Source organism: Equus caballus, chromosome 2, assembly GCF_041296265.1.
Source record: "Equus caballus isolate H_3958 breed thoroughbred chromosome 2, TB-T2T, whole genome shotgun sequence".
NCBI classification, from domain to species: Eukaryota; Metazoa; Chordata; class Mammalia; order Perissodactyla; family Equidae; genus Equus; species Equus caballus.
Window position 1 is genome coordinate 61,212,958 of NC_091685.1, and position 21,455 is coordinate 61,234,412.

The window sequence follows — 21,455 nt, forward strand, 5'->3', positions numbered from 1 at the left end:
GTACTTTAAAGGATCATCTGTTGCTTTTTAAAATTGTCTGTGTCATACTATACTGTTTATATTCTCTCAAAAACTGTAATAATGAAGTGTTCTGAAACTTGTTTTATTATAAACAATGAACATATTGTAATGACTTTTTTTTGTGTGTGTTGTTGCCAGGTGCCAGTCTTTAGGCCCATGGATCTAATGGTTGAGGCCAGTCCACGAAGAATATTTGCCAATGCTCATACATATCACATCAACTCAATTTCTATTAATAGTGATTACGAAACCTATTTATCTGCAGATGATTTGCGGATTAATCTTTGGCATCTGGAAATTACAGACAGGAGTTTTAGTATCCATTTGGTTTCTCTTTTTTGGTGTTTGGTAAAGAAGGCATGTTGCGCCCATACTAGATTTCTTTTCGTCTCTCCTTAGTGTATTCTGATTCCTTTTTTTTATAATGGCTTCTTTTTTTATGCCATTTTTTTCGTGTGCGTGAGTGATGAAACACCAGGGGAAGTGTTTGTTGATAAAGGGCATAATGTGTTGATTTAAAAATTGGATTCTTGAAATTTTAAGGAATTCGTCTATTGTAGTGTCTATGAAAAAAGAAACTTTTTAATAGTTTTTTGTTAAAACAAATTTGTGGACTATTGTTCTTAAAAATGTTTTTAATTATAAAAATATTCTCATCAAGGGAAAAAAATTCATACAAGTCCTGATGCATGATGGTATAAAGGCAATAGAAATACTTCTCCAAACCCCATTTTCATTTTTATATTATCCTGCTGAAATTTTTCTGTGCATATACAAGTGTGTGATATATAAACATATATACCTGGCACACACACAAATACTATATACATACAAATATAGAAATGTATATAAATATATTTGTTTTTAAGTATGTTTTTTAAAAAGTTCTTGATAAATGTTAGCAGTTATTACTACTGTTAATGTATTTCCAAATAGATACCATTTGAAAAATTAACATGACTATAATTCATACTCTACCAATAGTGTTATAAAAGAGCCTGTTACTTTACCGATCTAGTTAGTGAAAAGTCCTTTTTTGTTTGAATTTCCGTTTCTTTGATCATGAGTGGATTTGAGCATTTTTTACATTTATCAACCATTTATATATCTTTTGTTCTTTTCCACTTTTGTCATTGGATTTGTGCATATTTTTCATTTTTATTTTTTTTTTTATTTTTAAAGCACTTTTTTTAACGTTAGGTAAATTAGCTCCATCATTTGTGGTGCACATAGTTTCCTCTTTTTTGCCCCTTTAAGGATTTTTTGTTTTGTTTCGTTTTGTTTGGAATGTACACTAAGTTCTCTTAATATTTAGTAAGATAAACATCAATCTTTTCTTTATGGCTTCTGGGATTTGTATCATACTCAAAAAAGAGACTTCTGCATTCTAAAATGATTTAAAATTTGCTCATGTTTTCTTCTAAGATTTTTTTTAAGCATTACAAGTTTTGATTCCGCTGAGATTTATACTCATATAGTGACTAGAATTTAATTCAGAATTAATACTTGTGTTTCAATCTATGAATGAATTTTAGATTTGAGAAATGTAAAATTATATTTGCTCTTTTTCCTAAATGGAAATTCCTTAATGAAATGCCATCCAGATATTGTGGACATCAAGCCTGCCAATATGGAGGAACTAACAGAGGTGATTACAGCAGCAGAATTCCATCCCAACAGCTGTAACACATTTGTATACAGCAGCAGTAAAGGAACTATTCGGTTATGTGACATGAGGGCATCTGCCCTCTGTGATAGGCACTCTAAACGTAAGTTTATTGCGTCTTTTTTCAAATGGTAACATTTTCTGTTAGTCTGAAACTAGCCTTGGACACAGTAAACAACATCTACATAGGTTTACAGGTCTTAAACCTGTGTGCCCAGGACCTCCTGTACCCTTTGTTAAGTTGCCTAAGTCCACATGAGGCATTATAGGTTATTCTACTGGAAGAACTTAGAAGCTTCTCTCAGAGGCATGTCTGTTATATCCCAGTAGATATATTTTTAATGGAATGCTTTTCTTTGGGAACTTGGGGTGGGGGCTCTCCAACCCTGTATTCAAGTAGAGCATTTCTTTCTTTTCTTTCCTCCCTTGCTCCCTCTTCTCTCTTTCTCTCCTTTCCTCCCTTTCTTCCTTTCTTTGTTGAGCTTCCTAGGAAGATTTCTTCTGAGAAGAGGTTTCGTTGGCATAAAAAAAAGTTTGGAAAGCACTGGTTTAAAAACTTAAGGGCTTGTATTGTTCTTGGCTTCATGTTGTTGAGTATTTTAAAACTCATGAAAATAGGTACGTGCCTGTTAATCAAAGTAATTTTACCTGGCCACTGAAAAAATGCAATGCTGATATGAATCTGGATGGTGAGAATGGTGTGTTTCCTGTGGTGGCAGTACAGGCAAAGTCAGTGAGGTGTTTGCAGAATCTGCGAACCTGGTGCACTGAAGCCGGAAGCCCTGGGTGAGTCTGGTTCTGCGAAACTAGCCGAGGACTCGGGAAGTGTCCTACCTACTTTGGCATCTTCAACCTCCAGTATTCAGTCATTCTCTTAAGGAACTTTGAGGGAGATTCTGTTCTTATAGCCAGAGAGATGTTTTCAGTTCTTTATTAGCCTGTCATTTTTAGCTCTCTCTTAGGAAGTTTGTGAATTGTTTCAGCAAATGCTTTTCCAAGCCAGAATATTATACCAATTTCCGTTTTTTCTTGTTTTTAGTGTTTGAAGAACCTGAAGATCCCAGTAACAGGTCTTTTTTTTCTGAAATCATCTCCTCTATTTCTGATGTAAAGTTCAGCCATAGTGGTCGATATATGATGACTAGAGACTATTTGTCTGTCAAAATTTGGGACTTAAATATGGAAAACAGGCCTGTGGAAACATACCAGGTATTTTGCGGTTTTTTTCTTCAATGAGCATATACCCAATTTTCTTTTAAGTGTTTATAGAGAAGGATTTTGTATTATGTGTTAATCCTAATACAGTGTTTGTTCACCATTAGACTGTTTTTTCAGAGATTCACAAGTATGTTGCTTTTCCTTATGTTAAATTTACATATACTTTTGTAGGTTGTGTTGTCAATTTGATTTTGCTGCCGGTTTGGTTCAACATTGAGAACTTTTTTTCCTGCTTCTACCGGCATTTAAAGTGAGGAGGGAAGAGTACTCTCTCTTAAGGTCTGAGGGGGAGAAGATTGGGGAGACTAGTCAGTCCTGGTAGGGTGTCCCGGTTGGAGTAATGTGCAGGAGTAGTTGAACTAGAGCTTACCTTTAGCGTGCCAAGTCAAATGGACTGGCATTCTGCCTTTTGGCTGACAAATGTCGTCTTAAGCTAAAGCCCAGCGGGCAGCTTTAAGAGTTGCTGGTCTGTTGTAGGATGTCAGTTCTGGATTGTCTTCTTGTCAACCACCCACTACCATTAGTCCCCCTATCTCCTCCTTCTACAGAAGAGAAAAGAAGATGCTCACAGCTGAGAACAGGGTAGGGGACAGCAGAAACCTCTGTTAGACCCTAGGCTACAGTGGAGGAAAAACACTTAACGCTGCTTTAAGAATACGTAATTTATAAATGATACTTTCTTTATGTTGTATGTTTTCAATAAAATTAGAATGCTATTTGTCAGACTTTTTAATCCTCTTTGACAAACATAAACTACTTGGGATTCTCCTTAATGGTTATATGAAAATTCAAAATGAATGCCATGTTGAAACAAAAGCAAAGGAATACAATACTGCTTTGTTTTCAAATTACGTTTGTGTAACTGCCAAGATTGTGATCTGTCTCAACTTCATATTCTTCAGTTGTTTGGTGAGAAATCCTGTACATGCATTCTAAAACTTTGCTAAATTGTTCTGATTTACCTGATTTGCAGTTTTCCTGCCTATGCTGAATTAGTCTCATCATACTCAGTGTGGCATGTGCAGATTCCTCTATTCTTGTTCATTTTGTATAAGCATCTTGCTGAGCTATGTGTCATGGAAGGGTAATTTTTTTTTTAACTTTTTATCAAGATCATGATAGTCTACAACCCTGTGAAATCTCACCTGTCCATCACTGTTAGTCATGTGTTAGGTGCACCACCCCACCCCCTGTGCCCTCCCCCCATCCCCCCTTTCCCCCGGCAACCGCCAGTCAACTCTCTTTGTCTCTGTGTTCAACCTCCACCTATGAGTGGAGTCATACAGAGTTCGCATGGAAGGGTAATTTTGATCTCACTCATTTTTTGCCTTACATGCTCACTTTTAAACCTAACCTAACCCCACATGAGTTGCAATTCCTCTGTGTTAACAAATTTTCACTTAATGTCACGTTGGCATGGCCTGAATCATTCCACTAAGAGTTGAAATGAACACTTAAAATGACTTTAGCTTGTTTCATAAAGAATAGAAAATTGTAAGCATTTAGAAGGTGCCTTCTCTTTTCCATCATTACCTTTTTAAGGTTCTCTTAAGTAAAAAGGATAGTGAGATAGACTCCTTTCTTTCTCTCTTATCACAACAAATGCTTTGGAACTTTCCTTTGTAATTTAACAGTATTAATATTGAACTGTATCATTTCTCAGAATACTTATTTAAATACCAGATTTATTTTCTAGTTTATCTTTTTGTGAAATACTAGTGAGTAAATGTAGAATAATATTTCAAAAAACAGGTACATTTTCATTAGCTTTTGATATTGTGTTAGCAGTATCAGGTGATAGCAGATTTTTCAGTGATGCATACCTAGAGTGACCATGTGGTTTATCACCTGACCGGGCATGGTCATGGTATGCAGAGCAAAGGCACTTAATGATAATGTAGACTTTATTTATTTATACCCAGAAAGTGGTGTTTAAAAAGGAAGTAAAAAAGTTGAGTGTTTTTTAATCAGCAATTTATGGGCTGAAGCCAAATGTTCGCATATTCAAACATTGCTGTAATATTCTTTAATGAGTCTCTTATCTGTGCCATTTTCAAATGTTTTCCGGCCCGAATATTTAGTCAAGCTTATAAAGAGTACATGTGCCATGCCCAAAGGGGTATCTTCCTGTGTTGTACAGTAGTTTCATGGAAGGGGGCTCATGTGTGCAAAAGGATAAAAATGGCTTTATTGCTACTAAGGGAATTGTGTTTTAATAAGATTAAAAGGTATGTGTATGTGTCTATAAATGCATTTTTTTTAAATAAGGGCTTGTTAAATCATTTTTCTAATTTCACTCCATAGATCTTGAGGTGTAAACTAAGTGTACATATGCATATATATTTGTTTTTCTCCAGGTGCATGAATACCTCAGAAGTAAACTTTGTTCACTGTATGAAAATGACTGCATATTTGACAAATTTGAATGTTGTTGGAATGGATCTGACAGGTAATTGATTATAATTTGAACCTGTCATTCAAACATGAATTTCATTAGAGGAAAGAAACTTATAATTTCACTCCTTCTGGTATGGTTGCCACATTTCACTAAAAATAGGGCCAACTGTTTTTGGGTTGACATGAATTACAAATCTTTAAAAAATCTTCAGTTTTCCCCAGACTTTCCTCGAAATAAATTTAGTAATCTTACAGCAATATTGGCAGATAAAAATGAAACATTGTGTTTTACTAGTAAATTTGAAACATACAAGAAATTGTAGATATCATAAATTGGTTTAAATTTCTTTAATATTTTTCCTTTTATGAACCAGATCAATCACATTTTTGACATGCCAAGAGTTAAAATGGTGAAATTTCAGTTTGGTTATTACTCTACTGTTAAACTGTTTTTAGAAATATTTAGGCAATAGATATTTCATTTGGAATGTTACACACCAGTTTTTCCAGATAATACATTAATTTATTTACGATATATTATTTTAACCATATTACCATGAGTAATTAGGCTTTTTATAATCTGCAACTTTGCTATAGCATGATTCCTTTTTACTATGTAATGAAATGTGTACCATTATTTCCAAGGATAAATAAGTCTTAATCTTTCAATTTTGAGTTGTGAGTATTTATTACTATTTATTATGTACCAGTAGAACAGAAAATAGTAAAAAACATAATTTTGGAATTACTTGAACTTGCCCTCAAGGTATTAGAGGTACTTTATTCAACCATAGTTTTATCACTGAAGCTTGATATGATTTGGCTTTCGTGGTGTTATATGTTACAGAGGATAATAGAATTTGGATTATCTTTTGTCTGATTTTTAAAATTATTTTTATCTGATTATAATATGAGGCCCAGTCGTAGGCTGGCCGTGGTAAATTTAGAGTAGGAATAAGCAAACTTTGCCTTTGAGTGCCACAGCTAAATGTAAGGCATCAAGAAGGAAAAAGGAAAAGGAAGAAGAGAGAAGAAGGAATTAGCAAATTTGAAGAGAAAGAAGATATTGATATAATAGGATATGGTGCACTGCCAAAAGTAGTTCTTCCTTGCATGGTGTAAACGTATTGTTAGCAGTTTTATGTTCCATTATCAGAAAGAAGTTATTTATTTCCCTTAACATTAAAACAGTTCTTTGAAATAATTTCAAATTTGGAGAAAATTTACAAGAGTAACACAACTCTTATTTAGCCTCTACTCAGGTTCCCTATTGCTGTTTGCTGTGTCAGTCTCTCCTCTTCACATATATATGTATTATATATATATAATATAAACACATAAATAAATACGCACACTTTTTTGTGAACTAATTGGGAGTGTACTCCAAACATGATGCCCCGTTGCCCCTAAGTTCTTTAATGACAATTTCCTAAAAGACACTCTCCTACATAATGACAGAGCAAGTATCTAAAGTAGAAAAGTTTGCTTTGATGCACTGTTGCCTTGTAATCCACTGATCCCATTAAAATTTCACCAGTTCTCCCAAACATGTCCTTTCTAGCAGAGAAAAAAAGATCTGGCCAAGTATCCACTTCAAAAGTGTATGTACGTTTAGTTGTCATATCTGGTTACCTCCTTTAATCTGGAGCCATTCTTCATTCTTTCCTTGTCTTTTGTGACCTTGGCAGTTTTTAAAAACAGGCCTGGGGCCAGCTCCGTGGCCAAGTGGTTAAGTTCGCGCGCTCCGCTGCGGCGGCCCAGGGTTCGGATCCTGGGCACGGACGTGGCACCACCCGTCAGGCCACGTTGAAGCGGCGTCCCACATCCCACAACTAGAAGGACCTACAACTAAGATATACAACTGTGTACAGGGGGGGTTTAGGGAGATAAAGCAGAAAAGAAAAAGAAAAAAGATTGGCAACAGTTGTTAGCTCAGGTGCCAATCCTTAAAAAAAAAAAGGAAGATTGGCAACAGTTTTTAGCCCAGGTGCCAATCTTAAGAAGAAAAAAAAAAAATTAAAAAAAAAAAATCGGCCCGATGTTTTATAGAATGTTGCTTAATTTGAGTGTTGTCTAATGTTTCTTCATGATTATATTCCAGTTATACATTTTGGGGCAGAAATACCACAGAAATGCTGGCCTAACAACACCTTTTAAAATTTACAAATAGCCATAGACTGTGTCCTAATTCATTAAAACCTCACAAATTCAAATAATAGGGAGATGCCAGTTTAAATTACATAAATTATTTTAAAAGATAAAGTGTTATTACCTTCAGGTACATGCACCAACTTGAGTTGGATTAAAACGTTGTCAAGTCTCCTTTGCCCCCAAGTTGACATTACTGAATAGGTGGTCATCATTTGTATTTAGCATATGATCTGTGTAATTTATAATATTTGTAAATACTCAGGGTTGTTTTCAAGCATTACTTTAAACAGGTCTTTGGTATCCTGTTGTCTTATTTACAATGATTTAAACGTGCAAAGAATATAGTAGGCAATAACAGCGCCAGACTCTTTCCAAATTATTAATGGTTTCAAACTGAAGCTTTGCCTATTGAAATACTTAGTAAATGTTGAGCAGTGATGGATGGCGTGTAGGACTGATAAAGTGTCTTAGACAGAGTAAGAATTTGGCACTCCTTTAAACTGATACTATTAAACATGTTAGTCAGAAAAATTTTGCTTAAAATGTATTTAGTGTTATAGGTAAAATGATTTTCTGTTAATAAAAATTGTGTGTGCTACTTAATACTTTCAGAAGTAGATTTCTTATAAGCATTCATAAGATGTGATTATCCGAACCAGACAATGTCCTGGGAACAAATTAAATAGTTTATAATTTAAATCATAAAGTAATGGATTGGTTTCTTATGAACAGCTGTATACCATGCATTTTTTTTTTTGGTTTTAGAACCTGCGAGTTGCACAGTGGGTTGGCATTTCAAGAAGCTGGCCGGTCTGATTGATTGCATAGCCTGTAGTTGCAAAAATATTGAACAAAGATAATTCAGTACTACTGACAAGCTTTACTTGAGGATGTTTTCAACTTTAATGATAGTTTTGGTAGTCATGAAAAGGAGTCATTAAGAGAAAACCAAGTTAACTACTACCATATTTCTAGTTTGTTCTAATGGTTGGTCCCTGAGTTGGTGTCAGCAGCCCTCTCCCTGAATTCAAATCTGCTTGAGGTAGCTGTTTCCGGTAGAGTCCTAGGCTAGGTTTCATGACTGAATCATTTTACTGAAAACAAACTGTTGACGTAATTTGACTGAGTGCTCTGTCTACTTTTACAGTGTTGTCATGACTGGATCTTACAATAATTTCTTCAGAATGTTTGACAGGAACACAAAGCGAGACATAACCCTAGAAGCATCACGGGAAAACAATAAACCCCGCACGGTTCTGAAGCCACGCAAAGTCTGTGCAAGTGGCAAGCGAAAGAAAGATGAAATAAGTGTTGACAGCCTAGACTTCAACAAGAAAATACTTCATACAGCCTGGCACCCCAAGGAAAATATCATTGCTGTAGCTACTACAAACAATCTGTATATATTTCAAGACAAAGTGAATTAGGGTTGGCATTCCTAGCAGAAGAGCCCACTTCCTGCTTAGTTGAGATAGTTGAATCTAGCATTCGTACCTAAAAAAGAGAGAGGTCCATTGTGGCGCCCCTTTCCAGTGTTTGACAATGTGCCATTCGACAACACATTTTTATAGCTACATGGAGAAAGCTCTGTGGATTCATCACTGTGGTGTTCTCCATGTCTGCTAGCCATTTAGGTAAGGGTAGGGCACTTTTAATTTAAATGACTTCTTGCACCATCTTGCCTAATGGACTAGATTGGACTGTATCAACATTGATTTACTCCACTTTTTATGCCTTCCATTGTGATGACGTCAAACACAGTGAAAGCCTTCAGTCATGCTTACGGGATTTAATTGTGTATCCTCATTACTGTATCATTTGTGGGGTACACCCCTTGCCCCTTTTTTAAATTAAATACAGCTCATTCTTACTGTGGCTTGTAGCATTCCTCCTCTTCTGGCCTCCTGGACTCTTCCCCTCATCTCTCCTGCCCTTGCCCCCTCCACCCATTCTTGGTGGTGGTATATTAAAAAAAAGAAAGAACGAAAGCACACAAAATGAGTCAGTTTGGGGTCAGTGGTAAAGGGGATATATGTTGCGAACAAATGTTTTAATAACAGTTGGCTGTAATCACTCCTTGCCGTGTCTGGCACTGAAAATAAGGAAAAAAAAAACTACTACTGAATAAAAGTGACAAAGAATGGAGAATCTGGTTTTCTTTTTCTTTTTAATCTACCTCTTTAAGCCAGTATTTTGTGTCATAACTTTGGGCACAGTGAAATGAGATGAGTTTCCATTGTTACATTGATATTTTGTTAATTATTTTTAACAAGTGTTCTTTTACGTGGAGAAGGAGCGGTATTGGTTCTGTATGAACATGTTTCGAATATATATTGGTATTACTAAGGATTTCACAATCTATAAATGCTACTAGAGATTTTCTTTTTACTGTAGTTATAAGGGTATTGGATACATTGTATCTACACTCAGCTCATTTTCTGTTAATGAAATCGTTGTAAATGGGAACCAAATTTGTAGAACTTTGTTTTTAAAGGCCTTTTACAGTGCTTACTTTCATTTTTGTCTTACTCTAAATACTAACTCAAAGACTTTAAAGACTTTTTTAACAAGTTAAAATTTTTTTTTGTCATTCCGTCATAAAACATAAAACTATCCTCAAGTGATTTACATAGATAAGATTGACACTGCACTAAATATTTTTTTTGTATTTTACTGCTATCAAATCTGAATGAAATGTACTTTGCCATAGATGTTTTTCTTCTATTTTTGGTTTTCCAAAGCTATTAATATTAAAGACAAACTTTAAAGGTACAGTGTTCAAAAAGTGCTTAATGGACTCCAACAGCTGCCTCAAATAAAAATTTAATAATCTCTATATGACTGCATTTCCCTAAGTGGTGATACCTTAGCCAAAGATGAAGAGTACCCCTATTTTTTAATAGGTAGAATGTACCTTTATCAATCTTGCAGAAGCTTTAATGGAAAAAAAATTGACTTTATTTTTCAAAGGTAAATTGAATAGGCATATGTATTATTAGAGAATGGTAGTATGTTTGGGTTGAGCAGCACTACAGCCACCTTGAGTTTTAGAGGACACGGAGAGCTTCTTAGCTGTCCACGACCCATTGTTCTGTTCTCAGCAGTGAAAAGTGATTAAACAATTCGACCATAATGCCCTCTACACTTATACAGATATTATGTCTTGTAAGTTGACATTTTTAGCACACAGGAGAAATTTTATGTAATAAAATAACTATTTTTTGACTTAAATTTGAATTTGTATTTAAACACATTGATTATATGTCTGATAATTCTTAAAATAATGGCACTTTTACTAACTTATTTGGGAATCTTGGGTGCATTCATACTTGTGTTATTCTTCACTCTTGACTTGGAAGTGGGATATGCCCCTGCCACAGGTGTCACACACTGATGCTCTGTCTCTGATGAGGCAGTTTTCCAGAAGATCTTTTTAGGAGATTGTCTCCCTAAAGTTTAGGTGGAGATCTTGAGATGACACCACCAAACTGCTCTTGGAAATTCTTTTTTGATTCGGCAATAGCTGTGATGATTCTCATCCATGACACTAAGGTGAATATATGTAAGAGAAACATTGCTAAAATTAAAGTGCTTCTATAAAGGAATGCTATTATAAATTATTGTAACAATATTCTCAAGTATCAATTTTTAATTTCTTTGATGTAGCAAATTATAAGCCCAGCCACTCATCTTATATGGTCATGGTTAATCTTATTAATAAAACTTATACTTAGAATGAACTTAGTCTTGTCAAGTTGCTTGTATTCTCCTATTCTCTTGCCACCTACAAACATATACATATTCTGTCCCTTCTGTCTGAACCTTTTTTCAAAATTAACAGACTACGGAAGGAAATAGAATTTTTGATCTCCTTTGATCTTTATTTAGTGGCTGGGCAATAGTTATTTAAAAAATCTCTATATAAGCATATGTTTATTTGACAACTAAATACTGGATATTAAACTTCTGTAAAGCCCTTAGTCTTTTGGAATACAAAACTGCATCCACGCTTTTTTTCCTTTCAAATTAAGGATTTTTTTAAACCTTAAATGTGAGAATTATTCTGGTTAGAGATACTCCTAAAGATAACTAGAAATGAGAAAACTGGGGTTCTTTTGGTGTATAACTATTTATACAAGTGTTTATTAGAAAATTATATGTGAAAGCTAAATAGTACTGATGGAAGTATTTTTAGTAAAATTTAAAGCATTACCTTCTAAGGGAGCACTGCTTCAGCATCTTTTCTCTACCAGTAAATTAAAGTGGATCTATTAATGTGCACTTCTGGAAGAACAAAACCAAGCCAAAAAGAAAGAAAAGATAGGTGTATGCTGGGTAATCAAGAGTTAAGTCAATCTACTTTACTATTTGAGAGCATGACTCAGATGGTTGATAATTTAAGCTGTGTGTGTGTGTTACCATGGTTAAAAATGTTTTTCAGAGCCAGCCCTGTGGCCATGTGGTTAAGTTCACACACTCTGCTTTGGCAGCCCAGGGTTTTGCCGGTTTGGATCCTGGGCGTGGACCTAGCACCGCTCAACAGGCCATGCTGAGGCAGCATTCCACATAGCAGAGCCAGAAGGACCTACGATTGAATATACAACTATGTGCAGGGGGTGGGGTGGGGCTTTGGGGAGGAGGAGAAAGAAGAAAAGAAAGATTGGCAACAAATGTCAGCTCAGGGCCAGTCTTCGAAAAAAGTTTTTTACATGTTCCTCTTCCCCAAAAAGCCTTGGAAACTGGGGCTGGCCCCGTGGCCGAGTGGTTAAGTTCGCGCGCTCCGCTGCAGGCGGCCCAGTGTTTCGTTGGTTCGAATCCTGGGCGCGGACATGGCACTGCTCATCAAACCACGCTGAGGCAGCGTCCCACATGCCACAACTAGAAGGACCCACAACGAAGAATATACAACTATGTACCGGGGGGCTTTGGGGAGAAAAAGGAAAAAATAAAAAAAATCTTTAAAAAAAAAAAAAAAAAAAAAAAGCCTTGGAAACTGACCGTGCTTCATTTTGTAATTATGCATAAGCGGTCAAAACATCATAACTCAATATTAATCAGATGCTTAGCAAACTTACAAAGTTTTGGGTATTCTCAGTAAGTGTAATGATGAAAATTCAGTTTTGTCTCCTTGATGTTTTATTGCATCGTGGTCTTAGACTTTGTGGCCTACTATCTCTATGTAAGAATTAGCAAACACCCACCCTACAGACCTAGAGTTCATAGTACGTATGAAAAAGACCCCCTTAGCACAGTACCTATCAAACTGAAGGCACTACACGGTTCAGTTTCCTCCAAAAGGAGGAATTTGGCAAACGAAAGTAAACTGGCATAAGGGGGAAGCTAGTATATGTCTTTTTAAAATGGTCTACACTTATGCTCATTTGTAATATGTGAACAGTAACAAGTTATTTGAGGACTTTCCCACTAGGGCGGGACAGTTAAGCCTTGAATAGCATTTATGAAGTACTTTTGAGAACACATAAATGGGGGAATTCTGTTTCTGCACTGGAAGAGCTTCATTATTAAAAACCAAATTGGGGGGCCAGCCTGGTGGCCCAGCGGTTAAGTTTGCACCTTTTCAGCGGCCCAGGGTTCACCAGTTCAGATCCCCCGTGCAGACCTACACACCGCTTGTCAAGCCATGCTGTGGCAGGTGTCCCACATACAAAATAGAGGAAGATGGGCACGGATGTTAGCTCAGGGCCAGTCTTCCTCAACAAAAAGAGGATTGGAGGTAGATATTAGCTCAGGGCTAATCTTACCCCACCCACCACCACCACCAAAAAAACCTAAAACAAATGAGAACCAAATAAAGGGAAAGTCCAAAGTGTATTTATGCCCAAATAAAGCCACTATTCAATATGACCTTTGAGTGAATGAGGACCCAGTGATGGACCCAAATGTCAGCGAAGATGTCTATCACGGTCTTCTCTTATTGGGGAAGCAGCAAAAATGAAATTGGAGGAGAGTTCTGAGCTGCCCTTTCTTTCAATCATAGATGACTCAGTGTGCCCACCCCTTTGCGAAAGCAGGTCCTTATGTGCCATGTTAGCTTTCTCCTTTACAAGGAGACCAGGAATTTCATGTGCATTTATGCTGAATTAACCTGGAATGTCTAAATTCTTTATAAAAAGTAACTTCTGTGTTCTGAATACATGTTCTTTAGAAAGTAAAAAAAAGGAAAGATACCCCACCAGTCATCTCATGTAGAGAAAACGCCCAGTCGCATTTGCTTGTATTTGTTTTCTCTTTTCTTCTGGGCATAATTTTTTTAAATAGAAAATGGAATCATGTATACAGTTTAATATCCTATTTCTCCACTTAACATTATGTCATGAGCAGTTTCACACATCAAGTATTCTTAAGTAAGATTTTCTGTCTGCATAGCCTGACATTGTGGATAATTCATTATTTGACCAATCCCTCTTGTCAAAACTGATTTTTGTTTTCATTTTTGCATGGAAGTATCAGAATAGTGAACATACATACCAGTCATGGTGTGTAAGATTTTTAGGATACATTCCTAGAAATATAATTACTGTATTAAAGGATACGGAATCATTGGAGATTTCGTATATATCTTGTTTTCTGTTCCAAAAATGAAAGTCCCATCACAAGTATATGGAATTACTCATATCTTCACCTGCTCACTGATGGACAAAAGTCCTATGTTTTATCTTTGTCAATTTGAAAAAGTGAAAAGAAGTAACCCAATTTGTGTTTCCATATTTCTAGCCAGATATTAATTTCTATAATCTGGATACAAGACCCTTATCAGACATGTGCTTTATAAATATTTTCTCCCAGTCTGAGGCTTGTCTCCTTTTATTCTCTTATCAGAGCTTTTTGAAGAGCAGAAGTTCTAAATTTTCACAAAGTCCACTTTATCAACTTTAGTAGATTATACTTTTGCTGTCATATCTAAGAAATTTGGCTAACTTAAGTCGACAAAGATTTTTTTTTTTTAAGTTTAATAGTTTTCTTTTACATTTAGATCTGTGATCCATTTGAGTTAGTTTTCATGTATGGTACATATGAGGGTTATATATGTACCAGATATGGATTGAGATTCATTTTTCTTTGCACCTTTGTCAGAAATCAGTTAACACTAACAGTTTTAGTCTATTTCTGAACTATTCCATTAGTTTATATTTCTGTGCTTTCACCCACACTACAGTGCCTTGATTACTGGAGCTTTACACGAGTGAGTAATCCAACCTTGTTCTTTTTCAAAATTTCAGTTCTTTTACCTTTTTATGTACATTGACAACAAGGACAGAAACACCCACTTAGATTTTGGTAATTGCACTGACTCCATAGGCCAGTTCAGGAGGAGTGGACGTCCTGCTATTTGTCCTCCAATCCATGAATGCAGCATATGGCTCCATTTATGTGGGTCTTTAATTTCTTGTATCAGTGTCTTTAGTTTTTAACTACACATCTTGCACATATTGTTAGTGCTTAATGTTTTTTGTGTGTGTGCTATGGTAAAGGGGACTTTAAAATTCTTCCATTTCCAATTGTTCATTGCTAATATCTAGAAATACAATTGATTTTTGTATACGACCTTGTATTCTGACACCTTGCCAAATTCACTTATGTAGATTTTTTAGCGTTTTCTACTTAGTTGTGTTGTCTGCAGATTATAATAAATTTTTATTTCTTTCCAATCTTTACAGTTTTTCTTTCCAGTGCCTCTTCTCTTTCTTGTCCTGCACTGGTCAAAGCTGCCAGGGTGACAGTGAAAAGAATGGTGAGATCAGACACAGCCTTGCATTGCCACCAATATTAGGGCCAAGCATTTAGTCTTTACCATTAAGGATGTTAGTTGTAGGAGCTTTGTAGATTGCCCTTATCGAGCTGAGGAAATTCCCTTTTAGTCCTAGTTTTCTGAGAGAAAGAAACATCCATCATGAATGGATGTTGGATTTTCTCAGATGTTTTTTCTGCTTCTACTGAAATGATCATGTAGTTTTTTTCACAACATTAATATGGTGAGTTACATTGATTTTCAATTCTGGAACCAGCCTTGCATTCCCAAAATATTGCTGGATCCTTTTGGTAGTATTTTGTTGAGTATTTTTCGTATCAATGTTCGTGAGAGATATTTATCTGTAATTTCCTTACCTTTAAATGTCATTATCTGGTCAGTATAATATTGACCTCATAAAATGAGTTTCCCTCCTCTCCTATATTATGGAAGAATGTGAGTAGAAGTCATATAATTTCTTTCTTAAATGTTGAGTAGAATTCACCAGTGATGCCATTTGGGCCTCTTTACAGGAAGATTTTTATCTGAATTCAGCTATTTTTTTTAATAGACATAGAATTATGCAGATTGTCCATTTCATCTAAGCTGTCATGATTATGAACATAATTATTCATAACATTTTTTCTCTTAGTGACTGCTTGGACTGCTATAGCAAAATACCCTAGACTGGGGGCTTAAACAACAGGCATTTACTTCTCTCAGTTCTAGAGGCCGGGAGACCAAGAGCAGGGTGCCAGCAGATTCAGTGTCTGGTGGGGCTGTCTTCCTGGCTTGCGGGAACACCGATGCCACCTCTGGGGCCCCTCCTCACGACGCCACCTAGACCTACTACCTCCCGAAAGCCCCAGCTTCAAGTAACACCATATTGGGGGTTAAGGCATCAACTTGAATTTTGTAGGGACACAAATATTCAGTCCATAACATCTTTTCAATGTTTTTGGTGTCTATAGTGATGTCTCCTCTTTCACTCCTGATATTGGTAATTTGAGTCTCCTCTTTTTTTCTTGGTCAGTCTGGCTAGAATTTGTATTATCTTTATAATATATTTAAATGTTCCCAGGCTTTTTTTGCTTCCTTTAACATATAATATGGTTTTCGTCTTTCTTTTTTTTGGTAGTCAAAGAGTTTTATTTCATTTATGGTTAGGTCCTTCCTACATTTAGGTCCTTCCCCAACCTGAAATGAGAAAAAGTTATTTTCCATTCACTGTTTACATTTAATGCTTTTATTATGTATCATTTTATTTCTCCATTGCATTTTCATTTCTATTAATGATACATGAGATATTAATTTCACTATATTTTAAATTTAGCCATTAACTAGAGCAATAAGTAATTCTAGTTAGTATGTCAGTTGATTCTTTGGTGTTTTGTATAATTATATTGTCTCCAAATAATTTCATTTCTTTTCCAATATCATATCTCTTATTTCACTTTCCTGCTTTAATTGCAGAAACTTACAGAATGATGCTTAATGAGGGGCAGAAACAGTATGTTTGTTTTCTTCATGACTTCACAGAAGACTTGATGTTTTACATTGAGTATAACATGGGCTCTTGATTTGAAATACTCTATCGTGTTAAGAAAAACTCTCACTAGTCTTATTTTTACTAAGTTTTTTTCTCTTTTAATCAAATGTAACAATACCAAATGCTGTGGCTGTCTATTGAGTTTATTTTTCCCCTTTGAACTACTAAAGTGATGAATGATATTTTTGAAATTGTATTTCTGTATTCTAAATGAGATTGATCTCTAGTTTTTGTGAGTAGCTGTTTTTGTCAAGACTGGGCCAGCTTCATGAGATTAAATGAGCTGATCTTGTCTCTCTCAATGCTTTAACGTGGTCTTGCTCCTTTCACCCCAGTGTACTCTCAGCCACTCCAGTGGAGAAGGGTGGAGTGGCGAGAGGTGAGGAGGCATCTGCGTGGTGGTCACTGTCTTTTCCAAAACATCCTTCTTGTTCTAATTCTGAACTCCATCAAGATTATAATAGGTAAAAATTATTACAGGTAAAGTATTCACTCCAAATTACCAAAGAATGTGTTCCATTGGCATTAACTAATCTTGACTTATAGATCAATAAAGAATTACTTTATTGCTTAAAGGAAGCTCAAACTTCATTAAGCCAACCTCCTCGTTTGAAAGATGACAAAATATAAAACTCTACTGTCAAGGGTCACACAGCTGTGAGTAACTCTACGAAAAGAACTATAATGTACTTCCTTTTGGGAAACTGAGATGTATTATCACTGTGTTATTCTCTGAATCGCCCAGCAGAGTCAGCAAAATGAAGCACCAGAATGAAGTTTTCCAAGTGACGCTTTGCTTCCTCAAGTATCTTTGAAAATAATTTATTAGCCCAAATCTAGATCCAACTCTTGTGTTGCGCAACAGTTTACTTAGTAATGCCTGAATGGATCCACTGATGAGGTTACGCAGTTATCTTAAGTAGCAAAGAACAAGGTGGTTAGGATGTGATGGAATGCTCCACTAGGAACCCTGCCAGTTTAAGAAAATATAACAAAGTTCTTCCTCCTCTTATCTTCTCTTCACTCTCTCACATGGCAGCCAAGTGCTGACCTATCTTGCAGACAAGTTTATTGAGTCAGTGGATGAGAATGCCTCTCAACAGGTTACTCTTCGATTTATTCCACTTCAGTTAGTTGCTTCTCTTCCTTCTGTAATCATTTGAGTTAGTACCTCTCCTGCTTTAGAATTAGGGCCAAAACCAGGCAAAATTACTTGTAATTGGCTATGATATTATGGAATCAATACTCATAATTAATAATAAGGTATTTTGCAGAGTACATCATGGTTTATGTAGCACTCTTAAACATCTCATTTGATCCCTACTACATCTCTGAGATGGTGAGAGAGGATTATTTTCCCCATTCTACCCTTGACATCAGGCTCAGGATATGACTTGCCCAAGATCTCACCACCGGTAAGCTTGGACGCAGGTTTTTTTTACTCCAGAGTCCATGTTTTTTTGCGCTATATTAGACACGCTACCTTTCTGAGATTGTAGACAAATGTATTTATTTTGTTTCCGTTTTATAATGGTAATGATGATGATGATGATAGTTGCACTGTACTAAGGATTTTATATAAATTAACTCATTTAATTTTCTCAAGTAACTTGCCTAGAGCCACACAACTAGTAAGTGGTAGGGCCAAAGTTTAAACCTATGTGGCCCGTCTCCAAAGCTCACAGCCGTCTCCACTACTTTAGACCGCCAGAAAAGAAAAAAATAAAGTTCATACGTAATTCCACATCTCAGAGATCATTTGTTTTGCTTTCATAGATACAAAAACTAGAAGGCTATTCATACTGTTTGTAAATTATTTTCACATTATGGCCCACATTTTCCCATCACTGATAAACATTTTCACTTTTGATGACTGCGTTACAAGGATATGCCATCATGTATTAAATTGACTTCCTGTGGGCCACGTCTTGATTTTTTGTTGCAAATAATTCTGCAATGACTATCCACGTGCAGACATCTAGTACTCTGATTATTTTGTTATACCAATTTCCTGAAAGTGAAAGTTCTAGATCAATAGACTATACATTTTAAATCTGGATACACGGTGTTATAACTGTCCACCAGAAAGGTTGTAGACAAAGCTTTGTTGGATATTGAAACAAGCTTAAGGTCCTAAGTTAGATATCAGCATTACAGGTACCAAAGCAGTTCCCCAAATCTTGGATCAAAACATCTATTTCCTTACTGATTTATATTAAGTTTGGTGCTGATTTTTCTAAGAGCAATAAAATTGCAGAGTTCTAGAACTGGATGAAACTTCAGAGATCAAGATAAAACATTTTCTGCATGATATACTTGTGGATCTTAACTTCCTCTTGACAGGAGGGTAAAACTATAAATTGAGAGAGACCATTCTCTAGATTAACACACAGGCAGCCAACATTTTAGTGTGAGCATTTGAAAGGAAACAAATCCTTCCATAAAAGTCAACTGCTAAATAACTAAACCTCATAGATTGAACTTTGTATAAGCCCATAAATGAAAGTAGGAACTCTGTGATTAATAAGAGGTTCTGAAGAAGTGTGCCTGGCAGTGCAGATGGTGTAGGGTATCTCAACATGTGTCCAGGTGGGATCTCTGTAATTCTGGGTAAAGAAGGATCCGGCCCAACCAGAGCCATTTTTCTAGACAGTGCCTTGGAGGCCAAGAAACTAAACTACAGTCAGAATACACTGGTTGCTTCACTCACATTTGTGCTAAAATGCAAAGGGACCATAGTAGCTGTGAGTCTGTGCTTTGGAGTCAAACGTTCTGGATTCAACTCCTAGCTCTATCACTGTCATCTTGTGTATGGTGCTTGCAAGTGTCTCAATTTTCTCATCTGTAATATAGTAGTAATGCCTAACTCATCAGATTGTTGAGAGAAATAGGAAATTTATGAAGTACTTATAAAGTCTAGCACGTATGAAGTGTGCAATAACTTTAGCTGCCATTCTACCTGATTTATTATCTAACTGGTTTTGAATAAAGACAATGGGGAAAAGGACATACAGTGTAGTATGTACAAACCCTCTAACATCCAGACTCAGTTTAACTCAAATATACAAGACTAATTTCCCCTCGTGACCACATGCTTTACTGTACAGACTCATCCCCAAGACTTCCCCCAAAGTGGGGAGCTAGATCACAGGTTCTGCCACTAACTAGGATCTCACTTGCATGTGGCTTTTCTCCTTATAATAAACATGAGAAAGGGACATTTACCAGGGCTATTGGGAGTAATTCAGGCTTTACTCAGTAATTCAGTTTGCCTTAACTGAAACCTTCTTATGTATACCAAGGAAATCCTATTGTAGTTTACAAAGCCCTAAATAATACGCTGTTGTCTCCCACTCCTTTTTCATCTTCTACTCTTCCCTTGTGCCCTCTGCTCCCATTCACGGCCTCCTTTCTTTTCTCTGAGCATGCCAATTTTCTGACTATCATAATGCTGTCTCCTTTATGTTCAAATGTCTAGTCCTCAGAGAGCTTTCTCCAGACTAAAGCCACTGCCTTCTCGATCGCCAACCTCCAGGTCTTCTGCTTTCTTCATGGCATTTGTTACTGTCTGAAGGAATGTCCATCACTCATTTGATAATGATCTGTCTCAATAATGAGACAGGAAGCTACAAAACAGAGGCCTTGACTGACTTCTTAACTGCAGTGATCTGGACCCAAAACATGCCTGGCACTTAATAAATGCTCAGAGAATATTTTATTGAGTGAATGAATGAATAAGTACACCTTGACTTTTTGATTAGTCCTCTATAACCTTGCCCAAGCTACTCCATGTATCTAAGCTTTAGCTTCCTCATTGGTAAAGTGATGCTAATAATAATGCTTAACACACAGAGTTGTAATGAGGATCTATTGAGGTAATATATGTAAAGTGCCCAGCATGGTCCCTAGCACTAAACAGTAGCTGTTAAGATTGTGGCATTTTTAATAATGTTGTGATATTTTGTAAAGTATTTATTGAAGGAAATTTTCACTGGATATAGACCCTTGGCTGACTTTTATACTTCCAGCACTTTAAAGAGATTCCAGTATTTTCTGCCTTCCATAGTTTCCAATGAGAAGTCTGCTGTTTTCTTATCTTTGTCTCTCTATAAGTTACACATCTTTTTTTGCTGCTGCTTTTAAGATTTTCTCTTTATCACTAGTTTTTTGCCATGTGTTTATGATATGCCTTGGTATGATTTTCTTCATGTTTTTCCTGCTTGGGTATTTTTGAGTATTTTGTAAGAGTGGGATCATAGTTTTCATCAATTTAGGAAACTTTTCTTCAAAGAAATTATTTCTTTAATGGCTTTCTCTGACCCCCTCTGTGCTCCTTCTAGGACTCCAATTATATGTGTGTTAAGCTATTTGATAATATCCCATAGGTCACTGAGAGTCTGTCCTCATTTCTTCCCTTCATTTTTCCCTAAGTTCTTCTTTTTAAATGGATTCTATTGCTTTGTCTTTAAGTTTACAAATCTTTTCTTCTGCAATATACAATTGGCTGTTATATCCAGTCAATGAATTTTTCATTTCAGATATTATATTTTTTCACCCCTAAGAGTTCTATTGGTTTTTTTTAATCTTTCAATTTTCTCCTCATTATGTCATGGTTTTATTTAAAATATTTGAGAATATTTACAATAATGACTTTAACATCCTTGTCTACCAATTCCATCATATTTGTCATTTCTGGATCTGTT

General features: G+C 35.9%; 1 protein-coding gene across 12 annotated transcripts in view; it reads left to right on the top strand.

The window, feature by feature from the left end:
- PPP2R2A (protein phosphatase 2 regulatory subunit Balpha) overlaps nt 1-9,598 on the top strand; it is an 83,451-nt gene extending 73,853 nt beyond the window's left edge. For all 12 annotated transcript variants that reach the window (XM_014737781.3, XM_070256425.1, XM_070256412.1 and 9 more), the window contains 5 exons: nt 160-337; nt 1,626-1,790; nt 2,727-2,896; nt 5,263-5,354; nt 8,601-9,598. In XM_014737781.3, the coding sequence (XP_014593267.1) occupies nt 160-337; nt 1,626-1,790; nt 2,727-2,896; nt 5,263-5,354; nt 8,601-8,880 (885 nt within the window). In that variant the 3' untranslated portion in view covers nt 8,881-9,598. The remainder of the gene's footprint in view (nt 1-159; nt 338-1,625; nt 1,791-2,726; nt 2,897-5,262; nt 5,355-8,600) is intronic.
- Nucleotides 9,599-21,455: the final 11,857 nt, after the last annotated feature.